Source organism: Malus domestica, chromosome 07 (genome assembly GCF_042453785.1).
Source record: "Malus domestica chromosome 07, GDT2T_hap1".
Taxonomy (NCBI): domain Eukaryota; kingdom Viridiplantae; phylum Streptophyta; class Magnoliopsida; order Rosales; family Rosaceae; genus Malus; species Malus domestica.
This window is the reverse complement of record NC_091667.1, coordinates 25224647-25240362: the sequence shown is the minus strand read 5'-3', so window position 1 is coordinate 25240362 and position 15716 is coordinate 25224647. Positions and strand designations below refer to the sequence as shown.

The 15716-nt window shown below is 36.5% G+C and overlaps 1 protein-coding gene across 2 annotated transcripts; it reads right to left on the bottom strand.

The window, feature by feature from the left end:
• Positions 1-319: 319 nt before the first annotated feature.
• On the bottom strand, positions 320-8002 carry LOC103440657 (protein ENHANCED DISEASE RESISTANCE 2-like). 2 transcript variants are annotated; one of them, XM_008379351.4, is made up of 21 exons: positions 7514-8002; positions 6766-6840; positions 6601-6654; positions 6454-6519; positions 6313-6374; positions 5810-5940; positions 5687-5733; positions 5501-5601; positions 5285-5380; positions 5146-5210; positions 4981-5052; positions 4586-4732; positions 4175-4488; positions 3954-4017; positions 3679-3851; positions 1780-1881; positions 1608-1658; positions 1377-1520; positions 1121-1216; positions 893-994; positions 320-810 (listed from the first exon to the last, which is right to left on the bottom strand). In XM_008379351.4, the coding sequence occupies exons 1-21, from the start codon at positions 7664-7666 to the stop codon at positions 718-720; spliced, it is 2208 nt and encodes a 735-aa protein (XP_008377573.3). In that variant the 5' UTR covers positions 7667-8002; the 3' UTR covers positions 320-717. The 2 variants fall into 2 exon arrangements, with proteins under 2 accessions (XP_008377573.3, XP_070680955.1); XM_070824854.1 differs by having other exon boundaries at positions 5810-5925.
• Between the last annotated feature and the right edge of the window lie 7714 nt (positions 8003-15716).

Genomic DNA, 15716 nt, shown 5'->3' with positions numbered 1-15716 from the left:
CAAGTATTGAGCTTGTTATTCATAAGAGTTGAACATAAAATTTCTTACTTACAAGTGAATCTAATATGACGAAACCAACTAATTATTAGTTTTGTGATATTTTATGAAAATACAACGGCAAGAAGGAAAATTTAAACATGATAAGGTAGTTCGAGAAGTTGGCACTTGCATACAAATTAAGAAATGGCATTTCGGCGAGGAGCCATCCTCCTTGCAAAGAATATACTATTTGATATGTGAGCATAAATTTTCCTTGTGTGTTTTTGATGAGTAACTTTTACAGATAACAGACTTCGAATAAACCGTATGAACGCAACAATGGAAATAGTAACATGTTTTGAGCCATATGTGGGAGGGTGAGATTCAAATACAAAACCTCTGAGTTTAGGAGTAAACGCTCATAAACACTCATCTACAAAACCCATTCTATCGAAAGAAAACTACAATTTGCCTTTTGTGATGGGCTGGATTTTCTTTTTTTGAGTTGGATAACAATTCAATCACACCACAACGGATCAAGCTCCACACGACTAGTCCTAAAAAATTATATCATTGCTGGATGGAAAATGGCTACAAACTGTTAGATTTCAAGAACATGGTTCATCTCTCTTTCTACATAATTTTTCTTTCCTTTTTTTTTAACTTGCTGGGAGTTCATATTTTGGGCACCTTCCTCATAAGGATTTGATTTATGTAGATTTTCTGCGTGAAAAAAAATCACGGTTTTACAAGAACTGATTTCGATGCATCCAGTTGGTTAAGTCTATATGTTCCAAGAAGTACTTCTGGCAGTTCTTCTTCGGTGTTGGCCTGCAAAATTTTTTCTTACTTAGGAATCACTCACGGTAGCTTGTATCACAAGGTACAGTGAAATTTTGAGAACATCGTTTACCTGTATCAGAAATGCCATTTCTATGACCAAATTGTTGAGGTAGCCTACAACAAGATTTGACACCCCCCTTGCCAGTGTTGAAGACCCGGCATCTATCCCAAGCTGGTATCAGAAATCTCATAAGTTAGAATTAGATATAATGCCATGATTCAGCCTTAATCTGAAATGTAATTAGCATATTCAACTGTCACTTAACACGATGAAGGGTTTGGTAAAGTTAGAACTTACCTCAAGATAGTTCTTCCCACGGAAATAATGCACTTCGAGCAGTTGCCCTACCAAGCAGGGTTTCTTCGCTACACTCTGCTTGACTATCCATGATCCCTAAGAAAATAAATAGACCAAAGTAAACGGTTAAATATGAAAAATATACGTGTTATACGAATATATGTTCTTGAGGTACTGACCTTAGAAATGTATGGCTAAACAGTTGAATATGAAAGATATACGTGTTATACGAATATAATGTTCTTGAGGTACTGACCTTAACAACGTATGGTATTAGCTTAAATCTCGAGTTCCTATAGGAATCATCTCCATTGACAAAGTTATGTAGCAAAGGAGTTTCCTCCAGAGGAGTTTTCATCATGTAATAAAACGCCAAGGTATGCTTGGTTGTTCCGGGTATCTGATTTATCAAAATGTGTACTGAGTTATCTGCTACTTGATGATGATAACAGCGCTATTACTTTATGAGACTCGAATAAAAACTTACTTGCATATTAACAATAAAGAAAAACTCTGATCCATCTCGTTCTGCAGATTTCTGCATGCATCCATCCAATAGCTTGGATAATTAGTACTTTATATGCAGGTATGTGAAATCAGGTTGCCGAAAAGTTCATGTATAAAAAATAAAAGGTACTAGAAGAATTGATGGATCGGACCTGAACAATACTACCATAACGGCTGCTAATATCATCTTCTCGCTTGTCAGATCTTAGCCAATCTACACCAACCAGTTGCATCAAGGTGCTTTTTGCCTTGATCTGTTACAAAGAAAAATTACTCGGTTCATAAATTAAAGAAAGCTAACACCAAATTCACTTTTGGAATAGATAAATTGGCTCTTAGATCTTTGAAAGAAAAGGATCCGAAAACAATATTTCAAGACATGTCCTACCCAGAGCATCAGCACCAGCAAAATCAGTATATGATATTATCACTGATTTATCCCATCTATTTGGAGTAGGTTATGCAAATCGTATTCTGTATCTGTTTTGCTATTAACTCCATCCGGGGAATCTATGTTCACTTAATTATCAAGATCAAGGTATGAACTAGCAAGAATGTGCATGCCTTTCATTTACTTCTGAATCAATGTTTTAAAGGGCACACCTAGGGGGCCTATGAGGCTGGACTTCAGCGTTCCCACCTCTGTTTTGAGCAAGTGGGCAGAAGGCTTAGCCGGAGCACGTCTGGACGGCAGAGGCACACCTCAGGGTGTCTGGGGCTTTCATCTGGGCCTTTTTTTCTTCTTCAAAATCCATGTTTTCTGAAATGTTTTCTGCAGTTCTAGTTTCAACGAAGAAGAAGGAGAGACTTTCTCTCTCCAAAGCCCATAAATTTCCATAATAATTGCTCCACTTAGCCTTTATTTCATTTTAAATACCCTATAAATTCCACTCAACCTTTTATTTTTTCCATTTATTTCATTTTAAATACCCTATAAATACTCCGCCCCATTTATTTCATTTAAATACCCTATTAATACTCCACTCAACCCTTTATTTTCCTTTAAATTCCCATAATTATTGCTTTGTATCATTTTAAATACCCTATAACTACTTCCCTCAGCCTTTATTTCCTTTTAAATTACTTATAATTGCAACATTCAACCTTTATTTTGTTTGAAATTTTCCTATAATTGTGACCATTCATTCTTATTTTCTTTATAATTGCTTACAATAAAATAAATAATTATTACATTTTGAGACTATATGACATAGTTTCTAAGTACAACTAGACAATAAAGAAGATGATATTATCTTTGATTTAGTTATAGTTATATTTGTTTTTACAAAGTATTATATTGTTATAAATATACTTATATATTAATATATACTAAAATTTTAGGTTCCGTGAGGCTTTGCCTGAAGCCTCACACCTCGTGCCAGCCCCCCCCTCTCTTCCCTCCTTTTAATACATTGATCAGAATGGTCACTTCTACTTCCCTAATAAACCGTTCTGTCATAAACTTAACCAACTTCTCAGAAATTCTTATTTTCCAATTCCAGCGGAGTCTTTGCATGATTACTCTCTTCCAAATTTTCTCAGTTGAGAGGAAACTCTGATATTGATCCGGCCAGCAGAGCTATGCGTATATCTTACCTTATACAGAGGAGCCTAAAACTTTTTCCACCATCCTTCTGCAATTGAAGATTGACCAAAATACTAACACAAGTTCGAACCTCATCATGTATTTTTGAGAAAGTTCACTTCTACTTGGAAAATCAAGCATCACATGGTACATAATCTGAGTTTCTTCTTCATATCTGCATTTCCTTAACCTCTTAATGGTAAGATGCTCAGCGCATCGCTCAATAAGACCATCTTAATCAACTCTCAGATATTATTTACCCACATCTAACAGAGTAGATCAGGTTTGCAGTCAAATTATGCTTCATCAAATTTGGTTGGTGTGTAGTAATTGAATTACAATTTACAACAGGTTCTATGCAAGTCAAATTTACTACACATAGTCTAGAACTTTCAAGGAATCTTGTTGTATTTCAAATTCTTTGGCTTCTTCTAAAACATAGCCTAACTGAAAAATAAATAGTTACCTTCTGACGATCTTGTAAATAATTTGGTCCGCGTATCAAAAATGAAGAAGGATCAGCTGATCCCCAGCTGCAAGGTAGAGCACAACTTGGATCCTTTTGAAGGGTTGCCCCATAAGGGAATACGTTATTTTCCTTGGACACCTCTTGTAAGTCCGGACAACCCTTCTTTTGAACTGCAGTGCAAGCAATTTTAGGCCAAAATAATCAAAATATAACCGAATACACTAGACATCCCCATCCATCCAGAGCAATTTATGCTGATGAAACAAACTGACCTCCAAGTTCATGCAATCTCTTCACGAGAACGGCAGCTGATGATAATTTGGGATGTTGTATACTCTGCAGATCCAGTGTTGACACACATAGTCAGAAGATAATAGTTTGTATTGCAACAGTGTGCATGACATAATATAAAACTTGACAGGAGCAAATGGAAGCGAATATTGAGTCTGAAAATTTGGATATCTAAGAGAGTCTTGGTGATCAGTGAAGTTACCGTGGGGTTCTGTTCCATGCTTATATCTGAAGGCCATTCGTTCTCGAACTGGTCATACTCTGTTGATTCTGGAACATCAAAGAACTCGTCTGCAGCATCGTGCAGCCCCTTCAAACTTGTGCGACCTTCTGGTTTTTCCACCTCATCTTCCACGAGAACACCCTCCTCCATCTTTTTGACTTCTCCTGGGTGCTGAACTTGGGTCCTGATATTCTGCTGTCCACTTTGAGATAGTCTGATCTCTCTTGACATGTCTCCGGATGAGAATTCAGGGGAGCTAGTTCCTGGCTTTGCTCTGAACAGCTCTCTTAATGCTGCGAATTATGGAAACAATGAAGGTTTGCATCGACAAGAACCTGAAAATGGAAAGGGAACAAAAAATGCAATCCTAAGCAAAGAATGGAAGGGTACCGGCAACTATCTCAAGCATACGGATGGTAATGCCTCTTGCTGATGACGGACGTAGATATAATTTCCAGAATTTCCAATCAATAGCAAGCATGTGTCTCACAAGTGATTGTTTCCCTTTGTTCACAGGAGTTATAACATATCCTCCACCTGCATTTTTACAGAAATAATATTCATATAGAAGTCATCTAGGATGAAAAGTAAACCTAAAAAAGAACAATTGAGTTGCAGATGAATGGAATAAAGGAAGGAAGAAAAGAAGAACAATCATGTATGCCGTGTTGACATTTATTTAGCAGTTGAAAATAGTTCATGATACGGAAAACAGAAGAGCATTTTGCGTATATCAAGCCATATATGTAAGTCAATAAGTATCTGTAGCTCAAAGCATACATTACTTTTAAGGCAAGCACGGACATAGCCTCTTTTTGGTGGACATTTCTTGTGAGATGCAGAATGGTAGAGGATTACTGTGACAAAACCAGATACAGAAAGTCAGGGGCAGCTATAAAGTGGCTCCATAGCTTCATGTTATGGTTTAGATTTTTGAAGAATTTCATTACCATATGTTCCATCATCCTCCCTTCTCCAATAGCGACGCATCAGTAGATCTCTTCGTTTCATCCCCCTGTAAACCATGATGTGTCATATAACAGCATATATATTTTATATAACTCTCTTTAACACGGTTCGAAATCTAACCGGGGTAGCCAATCACTGTATAACTGCTGGTGAATAATATCTGTATGACCATCAAGGCTCTCAACCACGCTACCCCGGTAGTAACAGAAATCCCATCTGCAAGACACTTGGTTGAAATAACAGCATATTTTTATTTATATAACTATATAAACCAATACAATGGCATCAGAAGCTCCATTGTATAAAAATGTTGAAATAACATGTCAGTGATCTTACTCTGATCTTGAGGGGCCAAGAGATAAAAGAGTCCGGAAAATGGCCTCCGAAGTTCCATCAACTACTCCTACTGCCATTATAGCCGGATGATCATCCCAATGCTGAAGTTATGGACGTCAATGAGGTAAGAAAAGTTGACAAAAAAGTAAAAAAATAAAGAATTTGTATATCAAAAGAGAAGCTCACCCTTCCACGGGAATCCCAATCTTTTGCTTCTTCGAAAAGCCGTAGTCCTGCAGCAGAAGAGATGAACTTTTCACATATACACATTCAGTCACTTGCAATGCAGATAAGAACATGAAGTCCTACCATTCTGACAACCAAAAATTTTCCATGGCGAGGGAGCAATAACATCAGATGTCATTCTTTCTGTGTGCATCAATGAGCTAAAAGTCCAGTCAACAGAGTTTTTGCGTTCTGTCCTCCTGGAACCACCCATTCTGTCAAAACAATTAAAGTATGAAAAGAACTGTGACTGTAGATTTGCAAAGTGATACAGAGTTATACAAAAAAGTTCAGCCGACTTCTTCAAATCTAAAAGAACATGTTAATTGTACTCGCTACTACCTCCAATTAATATTGTTTTTCTTTCTTTATAAGTAAAGCACAGTAGTTCAATCAATTCAGAACAGAATATAGTTCAGGTTTGCAGATAGAATATCGATTTTATTGTAGCTTTTAAGACCGAGATATTCAATCCTGAAAAAAAGTTATAACCGCACAGGCGTGTACAATTGTTACAATGAATTTGTACAGGAATATAAGTTAGTAACTATGAGATGAAATGTGTCCAAGGTGCAACCAATATATACCTCAAAGATGGCCTTCTTCTCTTGGAACAAGCCACAAAATCTTGTGCTGTATTTGGACACGCCTGAAAATATATAAAACTTATTATACGTATCATGAAAATATAACTTCTATACCAAAGGAGTGATTTAGCAGCATGAAACCTTTAATGCAGCATCCTGCAATGAACGAATCCATTTTGCTGCTTCTTCTGAACTACTTGCTCCCAACTTTCAAAAGTTCAAATTTCAATTACTTATCAATACAACGAAAAATCCAAGTAATGATGTATGACTTGGAATACACCCTACCTTGAGCCTATCGTTGTTATTGGAAGTATTGTAGAGCGTGAAAACAAAGAAGCCCTGCAGGTTGCACAAATCATTAGATATTTAATGCTAAAAAAATGTATCTATCACATTGCAACAATAATTTATCCAGAATCTCTGAAAATCATAGGGTACCAAAGTCCATACTTTTCTATGAATGCTTGCCCTTCCATTATCCGTAGCCCGAATGCAGCTATCTATTACCGCACTTCTAACTGGTTCCTGATCAAAGAAAGTTTTCAGTGAGCATTTCTACTGCTTTTGTACCAACAAAACCCTCGCTGAAATTCCAAAATTAAGGAATGCTGAAAAGCATCACCGGAGGTAAGATACTAAGATGTCACTGTCATCGAGCATGTAAGGAATAACGACATATATATACCAACCCAGTAAGCATAAGTGTATACCAAGAAACATAGAAGCAAAGATGAAAATGAATCCAGTAGTCCATTTATTCAGTGCACAACACACTATGTATACATGATATTCATAAAATAAAAAAATAAAAAAATCATCAAATCAAATTATCAAACCACATATTACATCTGCATAAAACCAAAAATCAATGGGACATCAAATTCCAGATCAAAAATCCCAAAAGGAAAAAAAATGGTATGAGGATCACAAACAACACCATAATGATTTTGCGTACGCCCCAAGGGTGCATCTGATTGTCCACCCAGTTGTGATTAACGAATTTTCACCACACATATACTATCATCACATGTCATAAGCAACACATGTCATAACAACACAAACAAAGACAACAGAGATTCTGCAACATGGTTTTCACTTCAACATACAACTTTTCAAAGACAGGCCAGAAATGCAATGCATGCAATGAAACAACACAAGAACAAAAGGCACAATGAGACGAAGAACAAAAGAACTGTACCTCCGAGTCCGAAGAAGGTTTGGCTTTGAAGCTCCCGAGGCAATTATCCTCGAGAATAAAGTACCTTTTGCGAGAGTATTGCAGCCCAAATCGATTGGACCCGATGATATAAAGCCAACCTTCCATTTTACCATCATTCTGTGAGATACCCATTTGAGCAGAAATCACAAGACGCGCGCTTTTGATTTCCCAAAATCACTTTTCGTCAGCAGCGGCTTTTAGCTTATCAAAATTGCGTGAATTTTTTTTGTTTCCTTTCTCCTTAATCAAATTTGTAATGCCGGAACCAGCAGAATCCAAAAGAAGAAAAGAAAAAGCGAATGTGTCCAGTGGGGCAGGAAAGATAATCCTCTCATCCCAGCAAAGGGAATCAGAGAATCAATACAGAAATTTCAGAGCTGAATTCTCAGAGCAATGCTCTGCGCTTTCCTTTCGTGCCACTTTTTTCTTTCTTTTCTGTATATTTCCTTCTCTGTTTCTCCTCTCCCGGTTTGAGAATTACTGACTTTGGGGTATTTATACGATTCAGAGTTTGGTTGTGAGATTACTGTTTTACCCCTATTTCTTTGTTTTGTTTTTATTTTTAGTTTTGGGAAAAAATAAAATATAATAGAGTATTTCTCTTGATCCTCTTACATAATTTGAAAATATTGTTCTTCCTCCATGGAAAATTTTAATTTATTTTTTCTGAATTCTATGATTTGCTTACAAAATAATTGCATATTATGCATCTTCAAACGAATATATATAATAAAAAAAAACGAATATAAAATGTATATTATAATTCCCAAAAGGACAAATATATATAGTACATTCTAAATGTTTGATTAAATTAGTAAGTACCTTCTACGTGTTGTGGATTCTGGGTTTTCAAGCTTGCCTGTCACTATCATATATCAAGAAGGAAGATGCAATGTCACTATCAAATATCATGGATTTTCAAGCTTGATTTAAGATAATTGGCATACAGTTGAGCAGTTTGTAACTTTGTATTGATGAACATTTGGTAGGTTGTTTTAGCCATGTGCACACTTATGAAGGAGAAGGCTTTTCAATGATACGAGTATATTGTTACGGTGATGTTTTATGTCAATGAAACGTTCCGTATGCAAGTTTCTATAGACATGATGTTGTTTTAGAAGTTTGAACAAGTTTAGATGACCTTTAGGGTTTAAGCATAAGGGGTTGCTTTGAAGAGACGCAATTAGAGCTAATTTATATACTTTACCATCCTCCATTTCTACACTTTATCTAATCCGACGGACCAAATCTTCCACATCACTATCAATTCTACTTCATCCTCTTACTCCAAAGTTTCATTCACTCTTACTCCAAAGTTTCATTCACTCAATGATCCAAAAGTCCAATTCCATATTAATTGGGTGACCTCGCCACTCAGAGTATTTTAATTGTGTAGAGTTTGCAACAGTGGCGCGCGTAGTCAAAAATCCATGCTAGGAGGGGCCCTGAAGCTAATGAAAGAAATTAGAAAAAAAAATAGTAATATCATGGAAAATTTTAATCAAACAAGAGTGATGGAGTTTTAAAATTTGTATGAAAAAAATTAGTATTGAGCAGAGTCATAGTAAATAGAACATGTGTTGACATCTTACACAACATTGATAATAACGTTATAACTAGCTCCAACTATTATTATGAGATTTTTCTTTTAATATTATTGAATCTTCTTCTCGAATGTATATACCTTGTTTTATATGAACTAAAAAAATGGTTTAATAGAAATCATAGTGTTGGTAGAAGGGTAGTTATATATGGTTTTTACTTGTGGGGGGTTTACAAAACCAAAAGGTAGTTTTCTGTTAGCAGGTGTCAATCCCAGGACCTGATGATACCTCCAAAATGTGGAAGTAGTTAACAATTAAGATTTCAGTTTTCAATTTAAAAAGAAAAGAAAAGAAAAATGAAGATGAAATGTAAGAAGTTTGAACGAGGTTAGATGACCTTTAAGGTTTAAGAATAAGGGGTTACCTTGAAGAGAAGCAATTAGAGCTAATTTCTACACTTCACCATCCTCTATTTCTACACTCTATCTAATCTGACGGACCAAATCTTCCACATCACTATCAATTCTACTTAATCCTCTTACTCCAAATTTTCATTCACTCAATGATCCAAAAGTCCAATTCCATATTAATTGGGTGACCTCGCCACTCAGAGTATTTAATTGTGTAGTGTGTTGACATCTTACACAACATTGATAATAATGTTATAACTAGCCCCAACTATTATTATGAGATTTTTCTTTTAATATTATTGAATCTTCTTCTCGAATGTATATACCTTGTTTTATATGAACTAAAAAAAATGGTTTAATAGAAATCGTAGTGTTGGCAGAAGGGTAGTTATATATGGTTTTTACTTGTGGGGCGTTTAAAAAACCAAAAGGTAGTTTTCTGTTAGTAGGTGTCAATCCCAGGACCTGATGATACCTCCAAAATGTGGAAGTAGTTACCAATTAAGATTTCAGTTTTCAATTTAAAAAAAAAAGAAGAAAAGAAGTGAAGACGAAATGTAAGAAGTTTGAACGAGTTTAGATGACCTTTAAGGTTTAAGCATAAGGGGTTACCTTGAAGAGAGGAATTAGAGCTAATTTCTACACTTTATCTGATCTGACGGACCAAATCTTCCACATCACTATCAATTCTACTTCATCATCTTACTCCAAAGTCTCATTCACTCAATTATCCAAAAGTCCAATCCCATATTAATTGGGTGACCTCGCCACTCAAGGTATTTCAATTGTGTAGGGTTTGCATCAGTGGTGGAATCAGAAATCCATGCTAGGAGGGGCCTTTAAGCTAATGAAAGAAATTAGAAAAAAAATTTAGTAATATCATGGAAAATTTTAATCAAACAAGAGTGATGGAGCTTCAAAATTTGTATGAAAAAATTATTATTGAGCAGTAGTAAATAGAACCTGTGGGGGGTTTAAAAAACCAAAAAGTAGTTTTATGTTAGCAAGTGTCAATCCCAGGACCTGATGATACCTCTAAAATTTGATCTACCAATACATCACATACTCATTATTGCTAAAACCAGTAAACAAATATAAGTTTAAATTCCAAGATGGGCACTGGACTACCCTAGTCTCCATGTGGCTCCACCATTGGTTGCAATTGCATTAAATAAGATACAACGTTGCAACATAGCACATTTCATATCATAGTTAAAGTATCTAGACACCTACTTTTAGTTCTAAGGGAAATTCTCTCGTTTTAACAATAAATTATTGTATGGTACTGGGACGTTGTTAAAAGACATAGCCACTTCAATTTTAACATGTAAATTGGTATTAAAATCAATTCTAAAGCATAATTTCGTCGTCTACCCATTTTATAACGTGCAAATTTGTATATATTTTTTTGTTTTCATTTCAATTTAGTCATAATCAAAATAGATTTTTTTTTACTCATAATCAAAATGATTTGCGTACAAAATAATTGCATATTATGCATCTTCAAACGAATATAAAAAAAACGAATATAAAATGTATGTTATAATTCCCAAAAGGACAAATATATATAGTACATTCTAAATGTTTGATTAAATTAGTAAGTACCTTCTATGTGTTGTGGATTCTGGGTTTTCAAGCTTGCCTGAAGATACTTGCCACTATCATATATCATGAAGGAAGATGCAATGTCACTATCAAATATCATGGATTTTCACGCTTGATTTAAGGTAATTGCCATACAGTTGAGCAGTTTGTAACTTTGTATTGATGAATATTTGGTAGGTTGTTTTAGCCATGTGCACACTTATGAAGGAGAAGGCTTTTAAATGATACGAGTATATCGTTATGGTGGTGTTTTATGCCAATGATACGTTCCGTATGCAAGTTTCTGTAGACATGATATTGTTTTAATATAGAACGCGACAGTTGTAGTGTATTTCTATCATGTAAATTTTTCTCTTTTAGACAAAATATAGAAAATTAAGTAGGATTGTAAAGTTATGATGCATTAATTAAATTTACCAATCAGAAGGGGAAAAAGGTAAATTTGGAATATTTGATCACTTTTTTTTTTTAATTTAAAAACACCACGTAGGTGTGACACCCTTATCCATAAAAAAAGATGATGAGTTGTAGAGTGATTAATGGTGGAAAAAAACCATAGTTAAGCTTAATTAAGTTACTCTCAAGAGCTGCTTTTGAGTACCATTTTTATTTGTTTATTGGTTGGAAGAGACAAGATTCTTTGTGCTTTTGTTTTGCTTAAAATAAGAAAATTGAGCTGTTTAGGCAAATCCAAATGGAGGGTGCCCAATCAATGGATTCCAAAGCCTCTGCAAAGTGCTTCTCTGGCAATTCCTCCCCCAAAGTGCTTATCTGGCTCTTCCTCCCTCCCTCAGTCCTTTTACCAGGTCAAAACCCTATCCATTCACAAAATCTTCTTTAAATCAATAAAAAATGGAAAAGGGAAGAAAAGGAAAAAGAAAGTGTGCATAGCAGTATGTACAGCTTCACAATCACACCAAAGGCTAGGAAGATCATGTGTTTATGAGGGCAGATTCTTGAATACAATACTCATCAATGTTAGCATTAGTTTTTCTTTATTAGTTGCGTGACAGGTCACAGGAGTGATATTAACGAAAGATAATATTCATGATTACATGTCAAAATTTTCAGCTTATAAACCAATATCACTACCATGAAATATACATCCTCAAGAACAAGACTTAAAAATTTCACCGTTGAGGTGTCCAAAAAAGTGTTGAGCATTGTTTTTAATTATTGGTAGCATTTTTGTTCACCATTTTTTTTCTTTGAACAAACGATATTTTCTACACTAAGAGGGAGGGGATGGACTTAGCCTCACAATGGCCTAGCAATAACGTAGTTCAAATAATTGCTAAGGTTCTGACAAGAAGGTTGAAGAATGTGATGGACCGGGTTATTAGTTGCAATCAGTCAGCTTTTGTACCAGGGAGGCAGATTCATGACAACATCTTGGTTATTCATGAAATTCTGCATTCGTTGAAGCAAGGTGTGGAGGGTGAGGATGGTAGAATGACGGTTAAATTAGATATGGCAAAAGCGTATGATCAAGTGGAATGGGGCTTTCTGATTAAGGTTATGAGTAATTTAGGTTTTCACCCCACTTTTTGTGCATGGATTCGTGAATGCATCTCTACGGTGTCGTATAGTGATGGTGAATGGTGTTCCTTCAGGGTATTTTCGACTTGAGAGGGGGTTGAGGCAGGGTGACCCGCTGTCTCCTTTCCTTTTTCTCATATGTGTGGAAACGCTCTCAGCTTATATTCGGAAACATGAAATGGAAGGGATGGTTAACGGGGTACGGGTGGCTCCTGGAGCGACTGCCATGTCTCATTTGTTCTTCTCGAATGATTCGGTGGTATTTTGTAAGGTGGATGAGACGGAGGCGGGGAACGTAATTAAAATTCTGGAGAATTATGGTAAGGATTCTGGTCAAATTAATTTAGAGAAAAGTTCTATTTTCTTTGGGAAGGGTTGCTTGAAGAAGAATACAAAGCGTATTGTGTCAAGAATGAATATTAAAGCTAGGGACGGCTTTGGTAAATATTTGGGGATTCAGGTAGATTTTGGACATTCGAAGAAGGCGGTTTTCGAATTGGTACGACGTGGCATTGAAAGTCGTATTGATGGGTGGGCTGAGCAATTTTTGTAGCCGGCGGGGAAGGAAATTTTGATTAAATCGGTGCAATGGCGATGCCGAATCATGCTATGGCATGTTTCAAGTTGCTGGTGACCACGTGTAAGGAAATGGAGTGAGTCATTGCTCAGTTTTGGTGGAGGAGTCAATCAAAGACTCGGGGATGTCATTGGGTGGAATGGGAGAAAATGACCAAGAGTAAAAAGGTTGGAGGGTTGGGCTTTTGTGACCTCATTGGGTTTAATTTGGCTATGCTTGCTAAAATTAGTTGGAGGGTGTTATGGAAGCCGGAGTCCATGTTAAGTAGGGTACTTCAGGATAAATATTTCCCTAACTCATCTTTTTTGGAGGTGAGTAATCAGAAGAAGTCGTCGTGGGGGTGGAAAGGAATTCTTTTGGGGAGACAAATTATGAACATGGGGCTTCGGTGGAGGGTGGGTAATAGGGAGTTGGTTAGGGTGGGTGATCCGTGGTTGCCAAAGCCTCATTCTTTCAAACCGGTGTTGAGGAATATGGATCCTCATTTGAGGGTGTGTCACTTGATGACGACAGACATGCAAGGGTGGAGTTTGAAGGAGCTTGCGACGGTGGTGGCTCTGGAGGACTTTGAAATGATTCGATTTATACCCATTAGTCCTCATGGGTGTGAGGAAAAACGAATATGGCATTACACGAAGAACGGGGGTGTATACGGTTCGGTCGGGGTATCATGTTGCAGTGGAAATTTTGAAAAATGGTGAGTTTGGAAAGAAAGGGGGCGGGATGCCAAGTTCTTCAAGTACATGTGGGGGGACATGGATGAGGATTTGGACTATTTTAGTTCTGCATAAACTCCGGTTCTTTCTGTGGAAGGCGAGTAGGAATGCTTTGGCGATTAGACATAATTTTGAGCGTCGGCGGATCCGAGCAGTGAATATATGTGAATTGTGTGGAGAAGATGATGAAATTGAGGCACATATTTTCTTTGATTGTGAATTTAGCTGTGCATTTTGGTTTGGGACGTCGTTGCAAATAAATATGGCAGATCTGGGGGTTAACGAGTTTTTGGAGGAATGGCAGCAGATCGTGAAGCGCATGGAGAAGGAAGAGGATGCTGATTTAATTTTGGAAAAGGTGGTATTTGAGTTATGGCGGATCTGGAAGTGTAGGAATGAAGTGGTCTTTAAGGGGGTACGGGTATCGCCATAGGTGGCGGTGGGTTTATGACAGTGCCAGGTAGAGGAGTTTAGGACTGCTATGTAAGATACAGAGGGGGTGAGAAAGGAACTTTTGGAGGGATAGGAAGGCTGGGATGGGGACAGGTGTGTAACTAAGTTTTTCTTAGTTAGAGGTGAATTCAAAGTCATAGACGTATGTTTAATATGAATTGATTCTTTCAGTTATTGTTTCGTAAAACATGAATGTGATTTACTTATCTATTTGATTGATAATTTATTCTTGTGTGTTGATTAAGGATGCATACTAAGTTTGCATACATGAATCTGATGCTATATTATAAGGGACTTTCACCTAATCGTTAGGAACTTATAATTAAAAGTAGTGGAGATTACTAGTCACAATCGTGTTAAGTAGATTCTTGGTTGGAGTATCATGCAGTTCATAGTTACAATAGCCTTGTTAGTGCTTATGATTTTCATGAAACTTAATGATCTTTGAATATATCTCTATAATGTTGCTCATATAGGGAACTTGAAAAGAATAATTTGGTTGCGATGCGTTGTCCATTCAATTCAATGAATTTAGGGAAATCTGAGAGTTAATTAGTGCATTCATGATTAATTTGGGGCATTGTCATTCATGGTTTAAAGAAACAATACTAGAAATCGATTTATGTTGCATATGTTCATGTGTAGAGAAGGACCCTCTAACTAGCCTATTTCACCATTCAATTCACCTGATTTCGTACCTAGTTTGCTTTAGTTTTGCAATCTGTTCAATTTAATTAATTTCGTTCAAATCAATTCCCCCTTTTATTAAGTGTGTTAGATTAGTTAGAAAAGTGTTTAAATATGTCCAAATTAGTGTTTTGAGTCAAGTAAGTCTTAAATTCGTCCAAATAACTCTTTAGAGTCAGTTTTGAGTCTTTTTGATTGTTTTGTGCTGTTTTGAGTTAGTTTAGTTTGGTTTGAGTCATATAAGTCTAGTTATGAGTCTTAGAGTCTAGTTTTCTGTTCTTAAGTTTAGTTTTGTGTTTTTAAGTCAGTTTTTAGTAGATTAGCATTCCTAGTTAATCCCTGGTCTAGAACGATCCCTACTTACATCTTTGCTACAATTGTCAACAATAGGGTTTAATTTGTGTGTTAAGTTAATTTTCAGAGGAAAGGGGTTTAGGTGGGGGAGCTGGGGAGAGAGTACGCCTATGGCAGAATCCTGCCTTTGGGGTGTTAAAATTGAACTGTGATGCGGCATGGAGGAAAGATACTAGGGAGGGAGGGGTTGAGTGGGTGCTTAAGGACTTTGCTGGGATCCCAATGCTCGCGGGAGGGATAGGAGGGGGATGGTTTGGGGACGCCATTATGGCGGAGGCTGAAGTGATTCGACAAGGG

Bases quoted from the DNA above. Each gene is read 5' to 3' on its own strand.
- LOC103440657 (XM_008379351.4), bottom strand. From the start codon at position 7,666: ATGGGTATCTCACAGAATGATGGTAAAATGGAAGGTTGGCTTTATATC. The intron at 5,381-5,500 runs GTAAGATCACTG...AGTGTCTTGCAG, and splicing joins CTTGGCCCCTCAAGATCAGA to ATGGGATTTCTGTTACTACC. The intron at 1,521-1,607 runs GTAAGTTTTTAT...TTGATAAATCAG, and splicing joins TCTTTATTGTTAATATGCAA to ATACCCGGAACAACCAAGCA.